The sequence below is a fragment of the Mycetomoellerius zeteki genome, unplaced genomic scaffold, assembly GCF_001594055.1.
Source record: "Mycetomoellerius zeteki isolate Tzet28-1 unplaced genomic scaffold, Tzet1.0 scaffold312, whole genome shotgun sequence".
Taxonomy (NCBI): domain Eukaryota; kingdom Metazoa; phylum Arthropoda; class Insecta; order Hymenoptera; family Formicidae; genus Mycetomoellerius; species Mycetomoellerius zeteki.
This window is the reverse complement of record NW_017257297.1, coordinates 77,128-101,232: the sequence shown is the minus strand read 5'-3', so window position 1 is coordinate 101,232 and position 24,105 is coordinate 77,128. Positions and strand designations below refer to the sequence as shown.

The window sequence follows — 24,105 nt, the reverse complement described above, 5'->3', positions numbered from 1 at the left end:
ATACATTTTTTTATCTAACAATTTTATTTAATATTTAAAGAGCGAACCAAAGTCAATTTAAATCTAATCGAGTGAAATGAATTTTTATTTTGGTTGATTAGAAGATAATATAAAGGCGTGTGATTCTTTTAGACTTTCACTTAATTGGAGACAAAGATAATTAATGACGAAATTCACTGAGTTAACCAGGATAAGTATGCGCGATATAATGGTGAGTTGTAGGAAGTGCCGGTTATCACGCCGCCGCGACGCGACGCGTCCATGCGATCGAAGCAGCAGCGGCGTCCCGGCCGGAGCGTTTGTTTGTAAACACGGCCGTATGACGGAGCGCCCACTTACTGCTCTCACGCCGGCCCTGCGCGCTGCTGGCGCGCAGCCGCGCGAACCGAACAACTAGTGGGGGAACTCCCTCGCGAAACGCTGATTGCCGAATGCGCCACGGCGAAATTTCGCTGACAAAAGCCGCGGCGAATAACGCGTCGGGCCGGACGCGTGAAGAAGCCAAGTTTCTTGCTACGTGTGAATCCGATCGGCCGCTGCGGTGAGCCGCGACGTGCGTGGCCAGTGTCATCGTGAAATAAGCTACGGGTATCGTAATTTCCCCCCAATGCCATTGTTGTGATAGCGGTACCGCGGCGGCGGGCGCTAAGGCGGTGGGGAAAGAAGAGAGCGGGCGGGCAGGTAGTGGCTTAAAGGGAACGAGGGGGGGAAGTGAGCGGGGTGACGTGGAGTAGGAAGACAGTGTGCGTGAGCGCAATACTCGCGCGCGTAGTCCACGTACGTGTGCACAATGGCAACCTTGACACTTGGTGATCGTTTTTGGCGGCTCCGCGCCGTGGAGATCGCGCGTCCGGCGGCATCGCGTCGCGAGTGAAAACGACGACGGCAAGCACGCCTCGAGCAACAATAGCAGAAGGAGAAAGAAAAAGAGAGCTTAAGGAGAAGGAGAGAAGCGCAGAAGAAGGCGAGTGGTGCCGAAAGACGCGGGAGTGCTGCGTACGTGGACATCACGACTCGGCTCGAAATCCCTTATACGTTATCCTCGATGTAGAGTACGCGAGTTTCCTTAGCGACGCGCCACGGTCTCCCTTTGTTTTGGTCCTCGCGTCCCAAACCGTCCTCGGAGCGTGGCCGCGAAATTGTCACGCCGCGTCGCGCGTCGCGCTGCGTCGTGTCGTGTCGCGTCACGTCACGCCGTCCCGCGCGTTGCGTCGCGCGCGGCATTCCGACACGGTGATCGCGAGACTCGCCGTTTTACGAAAGTAAAAAAGGATTCAATTTGAAGGTTAGAGGTTAGGCGAGAGAGTGTCAATGTACGTCGTGCAAACCGTATGATTCATCGTCCTCGTACTTGGTCAACTCGGTATCGTCATCATCGTTGTTGCAGCAATACGTTCGTCCGTGTGTGAAGCGATAAAATTGTGATAACTTTGAAGTTAGTCAGTCTCCCCTATTAAATGAAACTTCAGACTCGCGCGTAATTTAACGAGTACATATGTCGCGTACATATGTCGCTCGATCACGTTACGGCGAGTTTTATTTCACAATATCTGATTTTATTACGATAAATTGTGATATAAATCGTATAAGTTAAATAGAAATATAAATACATACACATGTGTACATAAATATATATTTTATGTATATATTTTGTTATATATGTATATGTATGTATACAAAGATGAATGTTGATAAATTGTTGTATTAAATTTAAATTTTATTTATTTTATATTTCTTTACCGTGTTAATTAATCTTTAGAATACGGATGTCTATTTTTTTAATCTCACGTCAGTTTTTCCTTGAGTCAAATTTGTTATCATTATTCATTATATTTTACTGTATTTTTCTTGCCTTAAAATATGAATACTATTTCAATACCACATTAAAGTGGCTTTTTCTGCAATTACCTTCTTAATATTTGTGAGCGCGGCAATTTTTGCCACATTTATGCGATCGTCGCTAGAAGGTTTAAAATCAATTTTGATTTAATATAAAAAAAAATCTGGCTCCGATGTTGAACAAAAAAATCGTCGCGATGCGGAATTTCGTGAATTTTATTGGACATTTTATGAGTTTGTGCGAGCGCGTTTTCCCGGCTCGTCGCTCATTATCGCTCGGCGGAACGTCAGCGCGAAGAAACGTCATTCGCGCGACCGGTCGGACGACCCAATTTCTTGTCTCATCGCTCGCGGTTCGACGGGGAAAAAAAAAAGATACGGAACTGCGTACGCGGAGTGTGAATCGTAAGTTAACGCGCGTGGTACGCGGTTCCGCGTGTGCGCGAACGCACGCGGAAGCTGCGTCTCTTTCGTCTGCTTGTGGCGGTGCGTATCCGTCACGCACGACGCCAAGGATTGATCTCGAATGAGGAGATGAAACGCGATTTTAAAACATTCATATTCTTTAGGGACGATAAGAGAATCGGAGGTCGTATCTAATTGTAAGTGTCAACACGCTTGCACTTTTCAAAGTCCGAAGGAATAACGCTGTAATTGTTCCTTAAATATTTACCCTGTAAAATTTTTACAATGAAAATCTTACTCTGAAACGTGAAATTTCACTTTTAAAGATTAAAAATTGAGTCACTCTCTTTCAAGATTAGCAGTTTTCATTCTTCAAAGTGAGATTCCGCTCCAAAGAATTTAAAAAGTAAATTCTTCTATCATTGACACACATTTAGAATATTTAAGAAGTTCAATCAAATAGTGAGCTCGGTCATTACGCTAGATTAGTCCTAAAAACTATTATGAAATTAACAAAGTTAAATATAAAATATAAATATAAATATTTGAAATATATAGGATAAGGCTATATTAGTTGTGGATCACTCTTAAAAAAAATTCATATTTTTATCTAGAACGATATTGAACAATTAAAATATTTAATAGTCATAATTGATTATAAAGATTATATCATGGATGATTTTATTTCATTTCGGTTTTATATGTTTTAATTTTAATTAAATGAAGTAATGACAATTATGCACAATTAAACCCCATGTACTAATTGCGGATCAGTTTACCAAAGGTTTTATACTTTTTGGATTTAATTTCGACTGAGCATATTGATTTTTATCATGAAATCTAATGCTATTTACTACCTTCTGTAAAAGCTAAAAGTGTAAGGCAATTCTTATGGTATTACACTTTGAATGAATTTTTAAAGATACCATACTTTAGTAACCTTAGTTTATTTGTCACGTTTTATTAATTAATAACATTAATAAAATGTACAGCGCTGTTGTTAATAAATAAAAAACAATTGACACTTGAAAAAGATAAAACAATTGCTAAAGAATCTTGTGATATACATCATTTGATAAAAAATATAATTATTTAAATATAATATATATATATGTGATTCGTAACTAATGCCTGATCCGCATTTAGTATTTAAAACTTTATTTAAATGATTAAATACCCAATAATGATGTGTTGTCACATTAATTAACAGAATGTACATGTATTATTGCATTGCCAAAGTTGACTACATTATGCAATTTCATTCAGATACGATATTTTATATAAAATAGTCTTTAATATGTATTAATCCATTGTAGTATGAATGATCGAATTTATCAAAAATAATCTTGTGAAGATCAACAATCAAGTATGAATTAAGGAATTAATTTCACTATCTATCATTTGCCTTCAGATTGCTAATTTGTCACTCTGTCACCAGCCGGTTGCGATTTATGAGAAGCACAACGATGATTTCATTTGTGTTTTATCCACACAGAAAGATATATAATGTATGCAGATAAGAATTATTACTTATTTCAAGTATTTCAAAAATTTATATATTCGCAAATCTATAAGTTCATCACAAATATCAAAATATATTTTGAATCTTAGAGTAAGTTTAATATTTCAATGAAAATTATTAAGTTAAAACAAATTCGATTTGTTTGTTATATAAAGTTGCTTCTTCGATAAATTTTATAATATTTTTTAAAAGAAAATAAATTCTTGTTTTGAGTACATAATGATGAATTTTTTTAATAAAATTTATAATAAGTATATTTTAAGATCATTATCAAGAAAATATTCTGTGTTAAAGGTAACTATTACTTAAAAGGAAAAAAAATAAGTTGCATAACCACGTTTCTCAGTAATAGAATGATATTTTTCTGTATACCAGACAGTGGATAAAACTTTGCGAAACGAGTAACGGCCGCGAAAGTATCGCTTCGTCGCGACGTTTCGTCTCATTAAACTTCCGTATCCGTTCCAAGGGCAACATACGTTCGAACTAGCACAAACATGGAATTTGTCTATTTGCGAGAAACTGTTCGATCCGCTAGATTCAAACGACATGATTATATAGACACATGAAAATTTTGTAGTTTAACATTTTTTCTTATTTCGACGTTTGACGTTGACTCTCACATTTGAACTACATGTTGCATGGCATAGTATTGTATTATGTATGTGCAGCACATACACATTAGGTGTATATCGATTATACTATGTTTGGAGTAACATGATGCAATCTGTTACGAAACATCTTGTCTAATTGTGTATATCGCAATTTCCTTGTTCTACAGCTGGAACTCGTTTTCATTCTGTATAAAATGTATCACGATAAAAAGGTTCCAGTTTACTGGAGTGAAATTGATCGCAAAATGAATATTCTGAACGAGAGAACCAAATTGTACATCGAATAATCCGCGTAAGTCGACAAGTAAATGGAGAAGCGCTTCACTACTTGTTCAAACGCACGGATTATTGATGAACGGTGCTCTCGGCTTTTGTCTTCATTCATAATGTTATCGCCAGCAACGTGGTGGAAATAGCGTCGAGAAATGTCATACTGTCTGTCGACAATTGGTGATTATTTCATGTCTAAGTATATTTTATTATTTTATTTTATATATAAGCTCATATATCGTGTATATACATACATACACATATATATATATATATACGTGGGTGGTTCAAGTCAAACCGAGACTTTTATTCTCATGAACATAAGAATAAAAGTCCCGATTTGACTTAAACCACCCACATATATATATATATATGTGTGTGTGTGTGTGTGTGTTGTGTGTGTATACACAGAGCATTTTTTTCTTAGAGTTTACCCTGAAAATATTCTGGGACAACATTGTACTTCGAAGAATTTTATGTAAATTTCTCTCTCATTCATTAATAAAACTACAAAAAATATAAAATAAATTCAATTAATTTTACTGAAGTGCATGGTAAAAATCTTTGAAATATTAACGACTAGCGCATTTTGAACAGCGTTCCTTCGAGCCCTCTCAATTTCTTTTTTGTACTTTTAAGTTAGGGAATCGTTGACTATCAAATTTTTTAAATATCATATTGTACCACAACTACCATATTTTCAGGGTAAATTTCAAGAGCTAATTCTTTCCGTGTATATATATATATGTGTATAAGTGTTTCTTTGCGAATATCTTTTGTCTGTTAGAGTGTTACTTTTTTGCAAAAAGGGAGGATTGCATCTTGTCACAAAAAACGATTATCTTATCTATCGTATTATCTCTTTGCGATATTAAATATATCACAGACATGTAACGACGCGCGACGGTATGATCAAACGGAGTCAAATGAAAGTTATGAAAGAAATATCACGACCGTTATTATATCTGAAATTAGATTCGGATTCTCTCATTCTCACTTGCGTTTCCAAGGATTAAAAACAAATCCCCTTTATCTCATAATCTTCTTTACATTCGTAACGTAAGCTATAAATATTGGGTTTGTGTTCTTTTAAACAAATTTAAATAATACTCCATATGTAAATATAGAGCTTTGCGTTATTTTAAATAAATATTTAACCTTTCGTCTACAACCATTTTATTTCCTCTGTCTGCAATATGAATTTTTTGTCCAGTCCAAATTTTTTTACTGGTCTAAGCTTTAAAAAAAAAATCAGAGTTTTCAACATCTCTGTAATATTACCAAATAGTTTTTTAATTAAAATGTTAAAATATTTATTCAATAAAAATTGAAATTTAAACAAAAATAATTTAAGATTCGAATTTCACTCATGTCAAGAAAGCAGACAGAAGGTTAAATAATGCTTTGTATAAATATATAACTTTTCGTTACTTCAAACAAATATTAAATTTTCAATACAATTGAATTGAGATGTTTAAAGGGAGAAAAAAAAAGAAAATAGGTTTAGAGTTGCCATTGCCTGCCCGCGCTTTTCCGGATCTCGCGACTGATCTCGCGAGTGCACAGCGTTTCGATGAATGCTCGATGACAAGTCCTGACGTGCAAATGTTCTTGCAGAGAATCGTGGTCACGTGTGCGGACATTGACGTCGGAGCGGCAGCGAGGGATGCAATTTCCCGTGTTCGCGAGTGATAGCCGCGGCAGCACGGCTGCCGCGACCACGTAGTCTCGCGTGCACGCACGCAAGACAGAACAGTATATCGTCAGTGCATCGTCATCATCGTCTTCGTCGTCGTCGCTCCGTTGCGTGCGAACCGACCACCGAGAATGCCGGTGTGAAGTGAAGAATCAAACGCTCTGCGAAAAACGCTCTGCGATCCTTACATGTCGTAAATTTTACTTATCACCCCGAGGATACACGCAGAAACAAGGTGAGCGCGCTAAGCAAGAAAGCATCTCTCGTCGTAGGATTCGAAACCTTGACAGAATTTCGCCGAGTTCGATAAATTCCCGAGACTGTGGGACGCACGAGAATGATCTCTGCGATTGTTTTCAATGTACCGAATCACAAGATTCCTTTATCGCGTACGCGCAGACGGAAATTGAACTCGCCGAGAGTGTCACGGTTTCAATCCTACGTCTTTTCATTAACCCTTTCAAGACACTGATGATGATTTATCTCAAAAGATCTTTGATGTTTCTGAACAATTAAATAGCAATTCTATTCGCTTGTTTTGTATAGAGTCGACGGTTCGATTTGTAATGTCTTGCTAAATTTATTCAAATAGCATTTCTCAAAATTAAAAATTTTAGAAAAAATTATAAGTTGAAAAGATAAAGAATCTTCTTATTAAGGATTTTGTTCCGTTTATGCAGCTAAAAGATTGCCTTGAAAGAGTTAAAGTCACTTTGTGTATTTACAGCACAGATTGCCTTACTTGCGCAGCTTTAATCTTCACGCGCTTTGATGCTTTAGTAATTTATGTTTCGATATACTGCTTGATTTGCTTTGTATCTATCACTTCTTTCAGACACTATGCGGGTAGCTATTTGAAAATTATACTATTCCCAATTCTGAATTCGGCATCCTTCACAAATTGCTAATTAAAGACAATTGACTTATTTAATGCTAATAGTTAAATAAACGTTGAGAATACAAATCAAGAATCGCCTGGAATGGACCAAATTTGACTGAGAATGATAAAGAATCACTTCGGGATTATGGAATGTCGAGTCTGATGTATACATATAGTTTATAGGATTGTTAAAATGGAAGCTAAAATGGAAGCCGGTATGTTTTAATATTTCCGTTCGTAATAAAATCATATTCCATTACGTTTTATTATCGCAAGCGTAAAACGTGTCGTGCCTCGACACATCCATCTTTCTAATTCTGGGCGACGTTAATTGCGAAGTAAATTTGTTTAAGCAAAACTGTCCGAGCGAACAAATCTTTATATTCTGGCGATTATTTTTCACATAGCAAAGCCGATTTCTTGCTTTAAGTCCGGTTTAAAATTTAGAGACGAAAGAAAAAGAGAAAGATATCCATGCTGTAGAAAGAATATACGTCCGCAAGGACGATAGTGGTGAACAGCCAGGACAGACAAAGAATGAAAGGAATGAAATGCGCACGCATGGAAGAGATGGAAGGAAATATGAGAGAGAAAAGACAGAGGAAAAGAAAGAGAGAAGAGAGGTGGGCAGAAGAAAGGAGAAGCAAAACTACTCGGCAAACTTGAGAAACGAGATTCGCACGGGTCTGCCGAATTTTTCGTAATTTATTGAACGATATTTTGCATTATATTTTAATACATTCTGCTATTAATTACATAAGAATGTTTCAGAGCGATACAAAATTTATGTTTCTCCAACATGTTAGATATTAGTATTAATAAGAATAAAAATATTTGTGTAAGAATTAAAAATTCATGATTGAGTCAAAATATTAAATTTTTACAGAAATAATTGTACTGAGAGAAGTGATGAGTAATAATATAAAAAAAATAACTTTCTTTAAATTGTGTCGCTGTAAATAAGTAAAAAATAATCTAAAATTTACACACCATCCAAAAATCAGTTGCTAATCATCTGAAGTTCTTCAAGTTTTGTTACGAGATAAGTTGTTAGACTAGTGCCATAACTTAAACGACCAGACGATACATTTTTTAAATAACATTTTATTATCGGCACAAACGATTTATGACAATATATATTTTTTACGAAGTTGTATCTGTTACAATAGTAATTAGCACAGAATGTTTCTCACTCTTATTACATTTATATTGAATTTATATTATACTTTTTATTGAAAGGTTTACATGGTTGCGACGCGTCAAAAAAATCAAGACATGAAGAAATATAGTTTGACAAGGAATACAAAACATCTTACAAACTGAATTCGTTATACACGATCTTACTCAACAGCTTTTATAGTTACATACTTCGAAAGAATAAATGCCATCAGAACAGTACCTGCTACAAAACAAATGACAAAGACATACCAAGTTTCTTCGTCAAACACATCGGTGAAGGCTGGAAATTGATTGTAGAAATCATCGAGAAATCGTAAATGGTAATTTTTACTGTTTCTTATTACTTTGTTCGTCGTTACGCTATTTTCCTTCCCGTACATTTTAAATTAATAAAATTAGCGTTTTCCTTTTTTACAATCGGTTTACTGCAATCAAATATTTTGATTGCGCGAAATAAATTTCTAGATTATTTAATATAAATGTAACGTCTTTCGGTGTTTAGCAAATAGAAAATCCTGCAAAAATATAATTATTATATATATATATACATAGAATATATATATAGGCTTTTTTTCTACAACATTTAAACAAGTACTAAATATAATTCAGACAAAATAATTTACGCTGCAGAAGATTAATTGCGATGTCACAAAATAGGATGAAAATCATAGCCATATATCAAAGACATATTTAGAGATATTTTGTTTGAGTAGACTTTTGAAAAAAACTTGTACATCGTGTAAACACAATTTGATACTTCATTTATTACCAATAAGCGGTCCAATAAGTCACCGATGAAATTAAATTAAATGAAGCTGTCCTCTATGCTTGCTCCATAATTTTATTCTATGATGCGGCCGCTTTTGCTTCTTTCTCTTCTCTTCCTGGAGCGCTTTTTTAGCCTCAAGTTCAGCTGGATCGGGCGGAATCAGACTAGTGATGTGCTTATTGTAAAGTTGCAAAATGTTCAAGCTTGTTAAAAGGGCCGTTTTTAATACTATTTTTTTACCTGATTCTGAAATAAACAAGACAGATGTGACTTACTTGTTTGTATCTGCGCGCAATTACGGGAGAAAAGGTATGAAAGAAAAAGTTTAGACGAAATAATTAAGATGAGTAAACATGGTATTAACCCCGTCGATTTGTTAGCGCGGAATAGAGCTTTGAGTACGGACGATTTCTTAAAGATTTATTGAATGAGAACGCAATTTGATCACCTTATGCATCTTTCTTTTTGTATTTCTTTTTTAATACTTTTCCGCATTGTACGACACGAACGCTCACGTGAATGAATTGAACGATAGCGGTATGCACTGAAACGATGACGCGAACAATTCCATACTTTTGTTATTATACTTACGAAGACTGAACGTAACGGTTGGTTTGGAACGATCGCACACGACCTCTGTTTTCAATGAGCACTGCGGGTTCGTCGCACGAATTTTCGGAGCGCTAACGTAAAACAGAAAATCTCTGCAAATAAAAAGCATTATGCATGTTATTATCTCATGTGTTGATCTGTAAGAAAGTCTAATCTGTACATTCTCTTTAAGGTCGTAGAAATTAAATTTTTCATCGCTTAATCTACGTTTTGTTCTTTTGCCTTTTCCTTTCTTTTTTTGCAGTCTTATCTCGCAGCTTCGTAGTAAACGTGATTTGCTGGTTTCTACTTCCCCATTGCGTTTCTCAATGTGTTTATCGTTCCTTTCACAGGCAAAATGGCACAAATGGAGCAGCAATTACCGCTTCCAATGCCAGATTTAAGTACCCTTCGTATAACTACAGCCGTCTCCATGCTCGGCAAAGCATATGGATGTGGCCAATGTAATGGTGAGTTACATTCGTTTTAAATAGGTAATTAAAAGAGAAACATTGTTATGAAACGGAAGGAAAGTCACGATTGTCCGCGTATATTCATTTTCTAATACGTTCCTGATTCTTGTGCATAAATAACAAGAGGAAAATAACAATAGATAGATCATATTTTTTCGATTTTCGTAATAGTGTCTAAATCAACTAAAAGCTCCTCAAAAATAAAATTTGATGTCTCGTAGATATATCTTGACGCGTATATTTATGGATGTGTGTCGTCAATGATTTGATTACCAACTGAAATCGAAGTAGATTAGTCTATAAGTAATTAGTCTATATATAATAAAAAGAATAGACGCTCACACGCGCACGTAAGATAATTGAAATAACGGGAGCATTGTACTCGTATAGTGAAGCTTTATTAAAGCTTTATTTAGATGACCTGCAATTCGCATAAAATTTAAAAAATAAATTTAATAATAAAATTAATTATAACAAATATTTGATTTTGTTTAATATTAAAATTATTAAATTATTTAACGTTATTTATGTAATTTAATATTAATGACATTAAATTTGCAGAGGGTGAAAAGCATTCTTGAAAAAACCGCAAAGTATTTAAAATTATACTAAAATACTAAATACTCAAATTTAAAATATTCAATTACAACGAATTCTCGATTATTTTATTTAATAATAAAATTATTAATAATTTATTATAATTAAATTAGATAATGTTATTTACGTAATTGAATATTAATGAAATTAAGTTTATGTGCGTGCACTTAAAAAACAAGACACACATACACAAAATATCTGGGGGCACGACAATACTTGGCGTTAAGCCAATCGCAGCGACACTACCGTGTTTAAAGTATATACGTGATTAAAACATACTAAATTGTGAATAAAATTCTATCTGAGCGACCTATACGATAGGTGTCTTTGTTTAATATACAAGATAAACAAAGACATTTATTGTATAGGCCGCGGCCTAAATGCACGGTGTAAACGTAGCCACTATTTTCTCCCGAAGTCCGGGAATTATAGATCGTCTAAAAAGCGGATTTATTTCGTGATCCAATATATGAAACGGGGGCGATAGGATGGTTCACGTCGTCGTGCAAACGTGTCGGTATCGAACGCCACGATTGTGTGCAAACGTCAAAGTCGGTATTGCGGAATCATGATGGGGTAGGGCGGAAAGGAAGAGGAGGACGATTCTTGTTTTCTCCTATTCTTTATTACCTGTTAACGCTGATTATCCGAGCGACAACAGGGCACCTAGGAGGAGCTCACGAATCTTTGGAACTGTTCTTACTCGACTAGCAACGCACACATGATCGAGACACACTTCTATAAATAACAACGGAAGGGCTGCGCACATCGTCTGCTAACCTGGCGCCGAGGGGGTGCGCGTGCGTGCGTCGATGACGTCGTCGAGTGCCAACCTGACTCGCGGGTTGGTGGTTAATCGTTACCGAAGAGGATTGGATAGAGCGGAAGGTGCGCGTGTCATATGTCGAGTCTGACGTCTATAATTACGTTTACATTTCCTTCATAAAAATATATATATGTTTACGTTAAAATAAAATGTAATTTTAATATAAATGTAATTAATAAGAATGTGTTATATAGTATATATTTATTTATTTTTTTTAATATTGGTTGCATTCTGTAAAGCACATATACGGGTACATTTTACAGTATACGTAACATAAACTTCATGCTAAAAACGCGACTTTACTTTATGGAAATAATAATTTTGTTGAAATATTCGCTAAATGCAGATATGAAAATAATTTTGTTTTTTTTTTCACCATAAAAATAATTAAGTATATAGGAAACTTAAGCATGATGAGCAATGCTGCAAAATAATTTTGACATTTTAGCAATCAACTGTCCTACATAATTAGTTTGATAGTTATGAATAAAATTATTTTCAGATTTGTAGAAAAACTTCTAGAACTAAATTTTTAAATACTTCGGCAAAACCGTTCTTTTTATATTGATACCTAAATGTTGACGTTAGACTCACAAGATAGCGCTGATAGTAGTGTATGCGAAAATATATTACGTTTATATAAGGATCTTTCGTTCTATCTAATCCTCTTTAATTGTTACCGGGATATCGAAGAGTGATTTCAACTAATCTCCATCATCTCCGATTAACTTATCAAGCGATATCATTTTGTTATCATGAAAAGAATTATTAATTTTTTTGTTTTAACACATGGGATAGCAATACTGCCGGTTAAATTAATCAGAATTTCCAGAATCGACATAATGAATCCATTTCTATTAATGTACAATACAATTTTGTTTACTTTTTATCCTTTTTTTTTCTAAGGATCATAAAAAAAATGATAAGTAAATTAAATTGAAATTAAATTATATTAATAGAAAATGTATGTATGCCTTTCGGAGAAAACACGATCTCGCTCGAATCTGTACATTTATTCCTTTTTCTCGCCATTTGAATAAAATATTATTTGGAAAGATTGATACACAAGAAAAAATAGTGGAATAACGACAGCATTAAATAGAATGTTTATTTTTCAATTGTTGAAAGTTTCCTTCGTGCTGATAGAATTATACTTTTAGATTTAGAGGAACAATCCTATCTCAGCTAAGTAAACTTCTAAAAGTTGCAAAATAAACATTCTGCTGAACGTAACTAATTATACAGAAAACTTCGATTTTGTTTGCAAATTTCTCGATTTTTTACAAAGAAATTATGCAAGTGTTTTTTCGGAAATTTAAAACAAGCGGGTGCAATATCTCGCGCACAAAACTCCGTTTCGATAATTCCCGCGCAATCGTGAGATGCGCGTGATGCGCGTCCGCCAACTTCAGGGAACTAACCTCGTCTGCTTGGATTGACGGTCGAACGGATTGAAACGAACGTTGATCTTGTCGACGGGCGTTAGATTGACGCGCTTAATCTGCTTTACGATCATGCTCATTATCCCGCCAGAGCGTTTGATGGCCCCGGAGAAATGAATCGACATCTTGGAATCTCGATGTAAGCACGATACTCGTAAATGCGACGCACATACGCGGCGTCACTGCCCGGAACTTGTCGCGCCAATGCTGCCACTATTGCGGCCGAAACCTGCACAGCAGGTTGGCAGCGGATCAATCTTGCACAACGCCCGCCGTGATCATCGATGTCTGATGTTTTTTTTTCTTTTTTTTTTTAAATTCTATTCTATCAATTATTATTTGTAAATAAAAAAACCTTGTTCTTTATTTACAAATAATAATATAATACTTTATTCGTGTAATAGCATTTTGCTATCAACAGAGATATTATATGAGAGTTATAAAATATATTACAATGATTGAATAAAAAAAATATTATAGTACTGATGATGCGATAAGAAATTGATAATTTATCCTGATGCAATATGTGATGCAATATGTAAATTACTTTTTTTTTATTAATCATTTATATAGTCAATGAATTAACATACCAGCTGCAAACGTTTGCAATTTATTAGTTGTTTAAAATCTATTAGATTTTATGGTTTTATTTTATTATCTGTAGTTACATTATTGCATTCAATAAAGTTCTTTTTATTGTTAAAGTAATCAAATTTTAAGTCTTTTCAAGCAATATTTGAATTATTTTAATATTTATGAAATTAGTTAATTTTATAATTTTATATTAATTAATTATAAAGTTAGTTAATCTACATTTTGAGAGAAATGCATTAATCAATAGTTTATTCGTAATTCTTCCATGTCTTCATGCGTGCTAGATTACAAGATTACGACAGCGATATCTTGTTAATAGCAAAGATGAGGAATGATAAGGAGAACAGTGACGCGTCGATTGAATCTTCCGGATCGGTGCTCATCTCTATTTTTATCCATTATTCCCATTAATTGAACAGGCATACTATAGAAAAGTCACGATATTGTAACATCATCAACATCCGCGGGTGTTCGATCTTTTTTTTCCTAGAAAGAGATAACACGCGTGAAAAACTTTCACGCGCATTACTAACGGAAGTTCTCCGATAATCGGACAGAAATTTTCGAGAGTGATCGGAATAGAGTTCAAACGATTCGTGAATACCGCGCGCAGCAACGTGCGAGCGAGCGAGGCGCCGCGGATTGTCGACCGCGACCGTCGTTCGCTGTGCGTTGATTGGTCGCGCTGCGGCCAATAGGCGCCGCGCTAGCGGACGCCATTGCGGAGGGACAGTCTCGTTTGGTGGTGTCGTTCGCAGTGTGTGTTGTGGGGAAGTGTGTGGTGTGGCTAGTGGGGTCTTGTGTTGAATTTTTTTACTTATTTATTAGTGGTTATCTGGTCTTTTACACTCGACGGCAGCGAGAATGTACCCCGCAGGACAACGTGAGTGTCATTACGCTGTCGTATCCCCGCTAGGATCCACGGAAATCCCCGTAAACACGCTCGAACCATCCCTGCGGATGTTCCTCGACGAGCGAGCTTGCGGGCTCGTTAGCTCGTTCGCGATGCACGCACGCACGCTCGCAGACTTACCCACGATCTCCAAAACGTTCGCCTTGCTCCTCCTTGATTGTTCCTCCGTCCCGGAGAACGTCGTGAAGATACGTTGCGACGCCTGTGCGTGAAGATACGCCGAATGACCTCGGATGAACCTCGTTCAACAGGCACGCGTGTCGTCACTCACCCGCGACACGACGGCCTCCACGCGTTAGCTAATTCTGGTCTCTAGCGTCTCTTTCTAGATCATGGTCTTATCTACCGCGCAAACAAAAAATTCAGCGTTTTAGATATTAGAGCGAACGGCGGTAGGGAAGACCTACTGACTCTTTGTGCTCTGTTAGAAAATTGACAATTCGCTGTCGCTGTTCCCTTGCTCGCATCTGCATCCGAAATCCACGTGGAAAATTTGTTCTGAGTCGTGCGAGCCAGCTGTGTCACATGCTTCCGACATGAGTCACATTATTGAGACTCATGTCGGAAACAGAAGACTGTTTCGAGCTAGGAGCATTATTGGAAAGAGTTTAAGTGTCGAAGCATTAAGGGAATGTATAGTATATATACTTCAAAAATTATAAAAATTATGATCAAGACTGTGACAGCATATTATGTTTCGATAACCATGTATAATTGTTATAATTCTTCGATGACCCATATTGATTTATTTCAATCAGAAATAAACATTTATGTTTGTTTCTATCAATATAAATTAACTTTAATCTTTGTTTAATTTATTCTTTATTTTTTTTTACAATCTTAAGCTGATATTCATAGTCTGTTCTTATTTTAAAACATTACTTAAATATAAGAATCAACTATGAATACTAGCCTTAAACTAGAAAAAGATGAAGAGTTAGTTGGATCGAGATTAAAATTAAACTACATTGGTAGAAACGAGCAGTAAAGATTACTGTTTCTTTTTTTTTTTTTTTAATATGATCTGCTTTTATGAACATATTAGGATATTATTTCATTTGCCATACAATAAATAGAATATAAAACCGTGATATAGGCCATTAAAGTCATCAGTTGAGGAATGAAAGACATTTTCCTGTTAAATGGCTATAGAATAAAAAATTTCTAAACTTAAGGACCACTTCCGATAGCTAATCAATACATTTGAAAAATTATCGTGTGATAAATGCAATATTAACTTAAGAATACTATTTCATTTAATGAGTTGTATAATATATTGGAGTGTGCTTTCTCTATATTAAATTATAAAAACTGTGGTTTGATGGAGAAAAAAAAGCAAATACTTGTTTTTCTAATTCTTTCCTACTATGATAAAATAATATTAGCCAATTAGTGAAACTTTGATAAACAAGACAGTATAATTCTTGCATCAGAATGTCATCTAGGAATTGGGACACCCCCCACTCCTCGATAACTCCTTTCAGAATATTGAGTGTTTTCCATTGATGACATAAGTCAGTACAAATATCATTTTATCTTTATTATTTTCTGAATGTGTCAAAAAAGATAGAATGATGTGTTAACTTGTGTCGTTGTGATGATTATGTTGACTTGTGTCATTATGAGTAGAAAGCATCCATATTTTACTATTTCATTGATTTTATTTGTCTTACGAAAAAAATTTTAAACGTGTTGAGGCATGTTTGGATTCCAACCTGGATGCTCCCCGAGTGTCATGTCATCCTTGTTTAACATTTAGCAAACAACAAAGAATGATACCTGAGTGACACTCGGGAATCTGAACACTGGGTTGATTAGCCAGGACAGGATAGAGAATTTCTGGAGATTCACTATATCCTTCATTATAATATCCTTCATTATAATTGACATATTGAAAAACGTTATGCTACGAATGAAAGTGCTTTTAGCTTATTCTTTATAGTGTCCTAGTCTACAATAAAAGTTATGAGAATGAATGATTTTTTATTGATTACCTAAATCCGCCATATGTAGTAGCCAAGACAAATGCAAATTTTAAATATAGCATTTAAAAATAAAAAAATAGTACAAAAGTGTCATACCTTTTCCCACGTTAATATTATAATCAAATATCATTTTCTTGTTCTGATGCAGCAACGACATCGGGATCATTTCGTATATCTTTGATAGATGGTCAGTGTGAAGGTGCTGAATTTTGTTATTATCAAAAGCATGAAGTTCGAGAAAACACTTTCACACTGATCTTGCCATCTCTGAGCGCTCGAAATTTTAATCCCGTTATTCGTAGTTATACGTAATTTTAACACTTCCCATTTGAAAACTATCATAGCTTCAACATTTTCGTATTAGACTTTTCGTTTTAAAATGTTAAAAAGAATCTGTTTTTAAAATATTTAGTCAGTTTTGGGACACCCTGTGTATATATATATATATATATACACATATACATATATATGGACCTAATATTGAAAAACAATTTAACATTAATTATGTTGTATTTATTCTGTCGTGATATTGAAATAATAGCAAATTTTATATATATATATATATAAAACATCTTTACGTGGTTATTCCAATATATTATTTATTTAAGAATATAACATTGTTGAAAGTATATCTTGTTAATTATCTTGTTAAATATATCAGAGATGTTTTTCTGCATTTTGTTATAATCACTGACGTAAAAAAAGAAATGGAAGATACTGTAATCTGCTAACTTTGAATTAAAGTTTCTTCTTAAGCGTTAATACTCACAAGCGTTAATACTGGAATAATTGCTTAATGCAACACTTTAAATAATAAACAAAATTGCATATGAAAATTTGTTGTTATATATTCTGGTAATAATTAAAGACACATATAAATGTAAGAACATAAATAGAAATAAATGAAAAGAGTGCAATATGCAATATTTTTTCCAATTCAATAAATACATAAAACTGATATTGATTTTTAAAATGAATAATGTTATTTCTTTAGCCCCCCCACCTGGACCCTCAACTAGTGGCGGTTCTGTTGGGACAGCAGGAGTAGCGGCGAGTAGTGTCGCAGCTCCTAGCAATATGGGGCTTGTTCCCGCACAGCAGGCACACACTCCTCCTCAACCTACAGAACTGCCAAGTATGTATATCTAATTCCAACTCTAATATATAAATAAAAAATTGATGAAAAGTTAGTTTTCTGTAATTAATTAATATTCTTTTACAGTGTTTACGTGCCCTCGAAGACCAAACATAGGACGAGAAGGTAGACCGATTGGTTTGAGAGCTAATCATTTTCAAATTAGTATGCCACGTGGCTATGTACATCACTATGACATTAGCATACAACCTGATAAATGTCCTCGGAAAGTTAATAGGGAAATTGTAGAAACGATGGTTCATGCATATACTAAAATATTTCAATCTCGTAAGCCTGTGTTTGATGGCAGAAATAACTTGTACACAAGGGACCCCTTGCCTATCGGGCATGATAAAGTAGAATTAGAGGTAAATTACTATCTTTTAAAAGTTCAAAACGTTCTATGATTTATATAATTGCATTTATAATCGTCTTTGTAGGTCACACTGCCTGGTGAGGGAAAAGATAGAGTTTTCCGAGTGGTTATAAAGTGGTTGGCGCAGGTTTCGTTATTTGCTTTAGAAGAGGCTTTAGAAGGACGAACTAGACAAATTCCATATGATGCTGTTCTTGCTTTAGATGTTGTAATGAGGCATTTACCATCTATGACATACACTCCAGTAGGTAGATCGTTCTTTAGTACGCCAGAAGGATATTACCATCCATTGGGTGGAGGCAGGGAAGTATGGTTTGGATTCCATCAATCAGTAAGACCGTCGCAATGGAAAATGATGTTAAATATCGACGGTAGGCGAAAGAAAGATTACCGATTTATATCAGATTATATGTTTTATTATGATCTTATTCAACTATTTTCATTTGTATTCTAGTCTCTGCCACTGCCTTTTACAAAGCGCAGCCAGTTATAGAATTTATGTGCGAAGTGTTGGATATTCGAGATATCAATGAACAGAGAAAGCCGCTCACGGATTCTCAGAGAGTGAAATTTACCAAAGAAATCAAAGGTCTCAAGATTGAAATAACTCACTGCGGAGCTATGAAGCGAAAATATCGAGTGTGCAATGTTACACGTAAACCAGCTCAAATGCAATCGTAAGTGTATAGTGAAATTATAATATTACTAAATGTAAAATGTAAAAAAATATGTCATTGATTATACACTATAGCTAATGTATTATAATGTAATCTAATTTAATTACAGATTTCCATTGCAACTGGAAAATGGACAAACAGTTGAGTGTACAGTTGCCAAATACTTCTTAGATAAGTACAAAATGAAATTGCGCCACCCACATCTTCCTTGTTTGCAAGTCGGCCAAGAACATAAACACACATATTTGCCGCTTGAGGTACGCAACAATTTTGGATTTAGCTTACAGTGTATTGTATTCTATTGAAGAATAAAATGTAATTTAATTTTATTTGATATTAGGTTTGCAATATTGTCGCCGGACAACGCTGCATTAAAAAGTTAACTGATATGCAGACCTCGACTATGATCAAAGCGACAGCGCGTTCCGCACCAGATCGTGAACGGGAAATTAATAATCTAGTTAGAAGGGCTGACTTTAACAATGATTCTTATGTACAAGAATTTGGATTGACTATATCGAACAGTATGATGGAAGTCAGGGGTCGTGTACTACCTCCGCCCAAACTGCAGTATGGAGGGCGCGTAAGTTCCCTCAGTGGACAGGTGAGAAACTTCCAATTAAATCAGTCAGGTCTAGCCGAATTATACATTTGCAGAGGCTAATAAGTTTGATTATTTTTAGCAGACATAAATTTTTGTAGCGCCAAATGTTTGATTATTAAATTATCATAGTTCTTAGATTCTTTATATGTAATCTGCAAACTGAAGCTTTTGGCTGCGAAGGACATAAAATACGTTTATGCTAGTTTTTATTCTTATTTTTTATTTATTTAATCTTTATTTTATTTTGCGTATAATAGCATTAACGATACTTATATTTTGTAAATTAATTTATATTGTGATAATAATATTTTTAATGTATGTATGTATTTAGTTACTAAGATTACATTTGATATATGTTTACACATGTGACTAAAAGTTGTCAAATGAATACATGGGTTCTAGACCTGGTTGATTTGATATCTGAGCTGTCAGTGTAACGAATATTCAAATTGTCATCGTGATAAATTATAAATGATAAATGTAACGGGGATCGTTTTTGTTATATTGTAGACATAGCTTATGGTTTACAAATGTAACTAATGTTACATTTGCAGTCCGACATCACGTGCGAAAGTCTGATGCTATCAGTATTTGTTCCATGCTGACAGAACAATTCTATTTGTTTTTTTGCTATATAATATAATTAAATTGTATTAAATAAAAGAAATGAGACACGTTTGCATATGGAAATACCGATACATCTACTGCAATATAATTTTATATTATTTAAACATTGTTTAAACACTCAATAATGTATATATCTTCTTAAAGACAAAGCAGCAGGCGATGCCTAATCAAGGTGTATGGGATATGCGTGGCAAACAGTTCTTCACTGGAGTGGAGATAAGAGTGTGGGCAATCGCTTGTTTTGCGCCTCAAAGAACAGTACGCGAAGATGCGTTACGTTCATTCACAACACAATTACAAAAAATTAGTAATGATGCTGGTATGCCCATCATTGGACAACCATGTTTTTGTAAATATGCTACTGGACCAGATCAAGTCGAACCTATGTTTCGATATTTGAAATCGACTTTCTCGCAGCTGCAGCTAGTTTGTGTTGTATTACCAGGCAAAACTCCTGTATATGGTAATTGTATATGCTGTATAAATATATATATATGTACATATAAATATAGATTATAGATTAATGTTTATATCTATCAATGTAGTTTAATTTTAATCTTGATTTAACTTGCTTTTTATTTTTTTAAATTTTAAACTTTAGAAAAAGATAGAGTCAATTAAATTAAGATTAAAGTTAATCTACGTTGATAGACATAAATTATTTATCTTTAATTTATGGATTGCTCTGAAATATTGTAATTATTTGTAATTTTTATAAATTGAGATAAATAATTTGTTTTTGTCTTTCTTGTTTAGCTGAAGTGAAAAGGGTAGGAGATACATTATTAGGCATGGCAACTCAGTGTGTACAAGCAAAAAACGTCAATAAGACATCGCCGCAGACATTATCCAATCTCTGTCTTAAAATAAATGTCAAATTAGGAGGCATCAATAGCATTCTAGTACCTAGCATAAGACCAAAAGTGTTTAACGAGCCGGTTATATTTCTTGGAGCTGATGTGACTCACCCGCCGGCGGGAGATAACAAAAAACCCAGTATAGCTGCTGTAGTAGGCAGCATGGATGCTCATCCATCTCGGTATGCAGCAACTGTTAGGGGTCAGCAGCACAGACAAGAGATTATCCAGGAATTGAGTTCGATGGTTAGGTAAGATATCTAAATTAATTTATGAAATTTTACAAACGTTTGAGAAATAAATTACGTTTTAAATCTGTAGAGTATAGCAGATTGTAATATCTAAATAGATGTGTCAAAATTCTTCTCGATGATGAATTTTTACTGTAAACTTAATTATATAAAATTATTAATTATAATTCCTTTTTTTAAGTTAACTGTATAGAATTAATTTTTATTTTAAGAAAATATATTATACAATGTTTAACTTACGAATTTACCAAATATTAAAAATTTTCAATAAAAAATGTAGGTTGTAGAACAACGTAGCCGTCCAAGCTCTTCGCCGTGGCTTGGTGAATAGGTGGGAAGTTTTCAGAGGTGAAGGTGATCTGAAATAAAAAAAGTAAAAAATATTTTCCTGTAAATAGACAGAATAGTTAAAATGTAGCGCAGGATTTTTTTTTCGTTGAAAATTTTAGAAAACGGTTTAATTTGAAAAAAAAATTTTTTGTAAAAAACGAAGTTTACTCTAAACAAATAAAGTAACATTACAAAGTAATATATTATATATCACATAGATTAACATATTAATTAAATTAAAATACAATGTAATAATATCTGAAATATATTTAATATTGTCTGAAATATATTGTATATATAATATTATAGAGGTATTGTATAATGTATCTCTAAAATAAACATTCTACGTAATAGTTAAATTAAAAAAAATTTTTGACTTAAAAAAAGTGAAATGACCAATAAGTATTATAAAATGTGTTAAGAAGAAAATTATTGTATTATGGAAAATATTATCATTTCTTTTAATATTTTATAATTTGTTCTGGTTATTTTTTATTCTGTCTTGCCCTAAATATTATCTTTTTTTCTTTAAGGGAATTGCTTATAATGTTTTACAAGAGCACCGGCGGATACAAACCACATAGAATAATTCTGTATCGCGACGGCGTCTCTGAAGGCCAATTCCTCACCGTTTTGCAACACGAATTGACTGCCATTCGTGAAGCATGTCTCAAACTCGAGATCGATTACAGACCAGGCATAACGTTTATCGTAGTGCAGAAGAGACATCACACGCGTCTGTTTTGCGCGGATAAAAAAGAACAAAGTGGTAAAAGTGGAAATATTCCGGCGGGTACGACTGTCGACGTATGCATAACTCATCCGACGGAATTCGACTTTTACCTCTGCAGTCATCAGGGTATTCAGGTATTTCAGTCAATTCAAGCCACGTTTTCCACATGATTTGTGCAGAGTTCTGTAATAATAATTCTCTATGAGAATGTACTTCCATTGCACATTGTCATGTATTCTAAATATGTCTGTTGTTTCAGGGTACATCGAGACCGTCACATTATCACGTTTTATGGGATGATAATCACTTTGAAAGTGATGAGTTACAGTGTCTCACGTACCAATTATGTCACACTTACGTCAGATGTACGAGATCCGTTAGTATACCAGCGCCTGCATATTACGCTCATCTCGTAGCATTCCGGGCTAGATATCATCTGGTCGAGAAAGAGCACGATAGGTAAGTCAAGTTATCTTTTCAATAGTATATCTTTTTCTTTGTCATATCGTCGTAAGATGCTTAATTATATACGCGGGAATCTTATCGCGTTTTAATTTTAACTTTACAGCGGAGAAGGATCTCATCAGTCGGGTTGTAGTGAGGATAGGACACCGGGTGCAATGGCGCGAGCAATCACAGTTCACGCCGACACGAAGCGAGTTATGTACTTCGCATAATTCTTTTCTTATGTCGAGTTGAACTGTCACCCAGGTCGGTGTTGTTATCTATGTAAAGAAACTACATATAATTGCGACTCCGTGATACAAGTGTGAGAAGTTTCATCAGGCAGTCGGGATCGCAGCATGTTGCGTCACAAATTCTTTAACAATTAGGACAATTCAACTGATAAATTTTCTTACATACCTTCTTCCTATTTCTTTTCCTTTTTTTCATTTTTTCTTTTCTCTTCTTCATCTTCTCTACTTTTTTTCATTATCGTAAGTTTATACGATAGCTTTTTTGTATGCGTGGCACTGTATGTTTTATTTACGGAAGAGAGAATTTTCGATTGATTTTATGAACTTATAGAATAAGTTTTTATGAGAGGTGCTTTTAATATGCAGTTTGTAAATCAGATTAAGAATATTTTGTACGTTGGGTGAAAAATCGTCTGCAGTCGGATAATTGAAAATAGGAATGCACCGGATTGTAAAATTACCGAATACTGGATATCGGATGTCCGATGTCATATTCTTTTCGAATATTTGGTTTTCCGATATTTGGTCAGATATATTCGGAATAACGCAATTATTCGACCAGATACCGGATATTTTCTCAGACATCCGGTCAGATAACTGGAACAAGGCTTCCAAAAAAAAGCAAGGGAAAAAAATAGTGTTGAAAAACAATTTTTTCTTCATTTTCCTAACGTGAAAAGAAAAAGAGGAAAGATGAATTGTGCAAGAAGGTCAGGTAAAAAGAATCAAATTTTGCATTAATGCAAACTTTCAATATAAAATTTCAGCCGGATATATATTTATATTACCGGATATTAATTCGGCTATCCGACCGGATAGTAAAAAATACCGGATATTTTCCGAATATCCGGTGCATTCCGAGTTGAAAAGTAAGCTAAACGAATTCTTATTTTGTAAAAATTATGCTTGGTAAGATTAATGTGGGGAATTCTCAAATTAACTAACAAACTAGACATGAGTTTTTGTTGTATTACTGGGATACAATAGCACTTTTCGACTCAATGAAATTTGTGTAGCATATTACGCTTATTTTTTTAGGGAACGAATTTTCTCTAGCATTTGTGTAAAAAAGAAAAGATGGGATAAAGAAACAAAATGCCTGGAAAAAACAATCGCTATTTACGAGACTGTTATCTTGTTGCATGTATGTATAGCTTTCATTTTGCGAGGAGTAAAACTCCATTCTGTAAATTCTGTAAATTTTAGACATCTAATTGTGCTG

The 24,105-nt window shown here is 34.4% G+C and overlaps 3 protein-coding genes across 5 annotated transcripts; 1 reads left to right on the top strand and 2 right to left on the bottom strand.

Annotated features, from left to right (window-relative positions):
- Positions 1-424: 424 nt before the first annotated feature.
- On the top strand, positions 425-23,646 carry AGO1 (protein argonaute-1). 3 transcript variants are annotated; one of them, XM_018451595.1, is made up of 14 exons: positions 425-588; positions 6,268-6,581; positions 10,119-10,235; positions 17,590-17,730; positions 17,818-18,098; positions 18,171-18,477; positions 18,561-18,783; positions 18,893-19,040; positions 19,124-19,387; positions 20,159-20,477; positions 20,771-21,122; positions 21,986-22,319; positions 22,445-22,644; positions 22,754-23,646. In XM_018451595.1, exons 3-14 carry the CDS (start codon positions 10,124-10,126, stop codon positions 22,860-22,862), a joined length of 2,790 nt encoding a protein of 929 aa, XP_018307097.1. In that variant the 5' UTR covers positions 425-588; positions 6,268-6,581; positions 10,119-10,123; the 3' UTR covers positions 22,863-23,646. The 3 variants fall into 3 exon arrangements, with proteins under 3 accessions (XP_018307097.1, XP_018307098.1, XP_018307099.1); XM_018451596.1 differs by lacking the exon at positions 425-588 and adding an exon at positions 1,192-1,421; XM_018451597.1 differs by lacking the exons at positions 425-588; positions 6,268-6,581; positions 10,119-10,235 and adding an exon at positions 14,471-14,580.
- LOC108724900 (uncharacterized) lies at positions 8,181-8,898 on the bottom strand. Its single transcript, XM_018451599.1, has one exon. The coding sequence runs from the start codon at positions 8,783-8,785 to the stop codon at positions 8,567-8,569; it is 219 nt and encodes a 72-aa protein (XP_018307101.1). The 5' UTR covers positions 8,786-8,898; the 3' UTR covers positions 8,181-8,566.
- On the bottom strand, positions 8,839-13,305 carry mRpL53 (mitochondrial ribosomal protein L53). The gene is made up of 4 exons (XM_018451598.1): positions 13,083-13,305; positions 9,766-9,878; positions 9,175-9,420; positions 8,839-8,920 (listed from the first exon to the last, which is right to left on the bottom strand). The coding sequence occupies exons 1-3, from the start codon at positions 13,226-13,228 to the stop codon at positions 9,206-9,208; spliced, it is 474 nt and encodes a 157-aa protein (XP_018307100.1). The 5' UTR covers positions 13,229-13,305; the 3' UTR covers positions 8,839-8,920; positions 9,175-9,205.
- Positions 23,647-24,105: the final 459 nt, after the last annotated feature.

What these genes read in the sequence shown, in the direction of transcription:
- LOC108724900 (XM_018451599.1), bottom strand. Translation starts at nt 8,785, where the DNA reads ATGTACGGGAAGGAAAATAGCGTAACGACGAACAAAGTAATAAGAAAC.
- mRpL53 (XM_018451598.1), bottom strand. Translation starts at nt 13,228, where the DNA reads ATGTCGATTCATTTCTCCGGGGCCATCAAACGCTCTGGCGGGATAATG. An exon ending in CGTCAATCCAAGCAGACGAG is followed by an intron (nt 9,879 to 13,082) that starts GTTAGTTCCCTG and finishes TTTTATTTGCAG; the next exon opens with AGATTTTCTGTTTTACGTTA. An exon ending in AACCGTTACGTTCAGTCTTC is followed by an intron (nt 9,421 to 9,765) that starts GTAAGTATAATA and finishes TGTTTATTTCAG; the next exon opens with AATCAGGTAAAAAAATAGTA.
- AGO1 (XM_018451595.1), top strand. Translation starts at nt 10,124, where the DNA reads ATGGCACAAATGGAGCAGCAATTACCGCTTCCAATGCCAGATTTAAGT. An exon ending in ACACATATTTGCCGCTTGAG is followed by an intron (nt 19,041 to 19,123) that starts GTACGCAACAAT and finishes ATTTGATATTAG; the next exon opens with GTTTGCAATATTGTCGCCGG. An exon ending in TAAGTTCCCTCAGTGGACAG is followed by an intron (nt 19,388 to 20,158) that starts GTGAGAAACTTC and finishes ATCTTCTTAAAG; the next exon opens with ACAAAGCAGCAGGCGATGCC.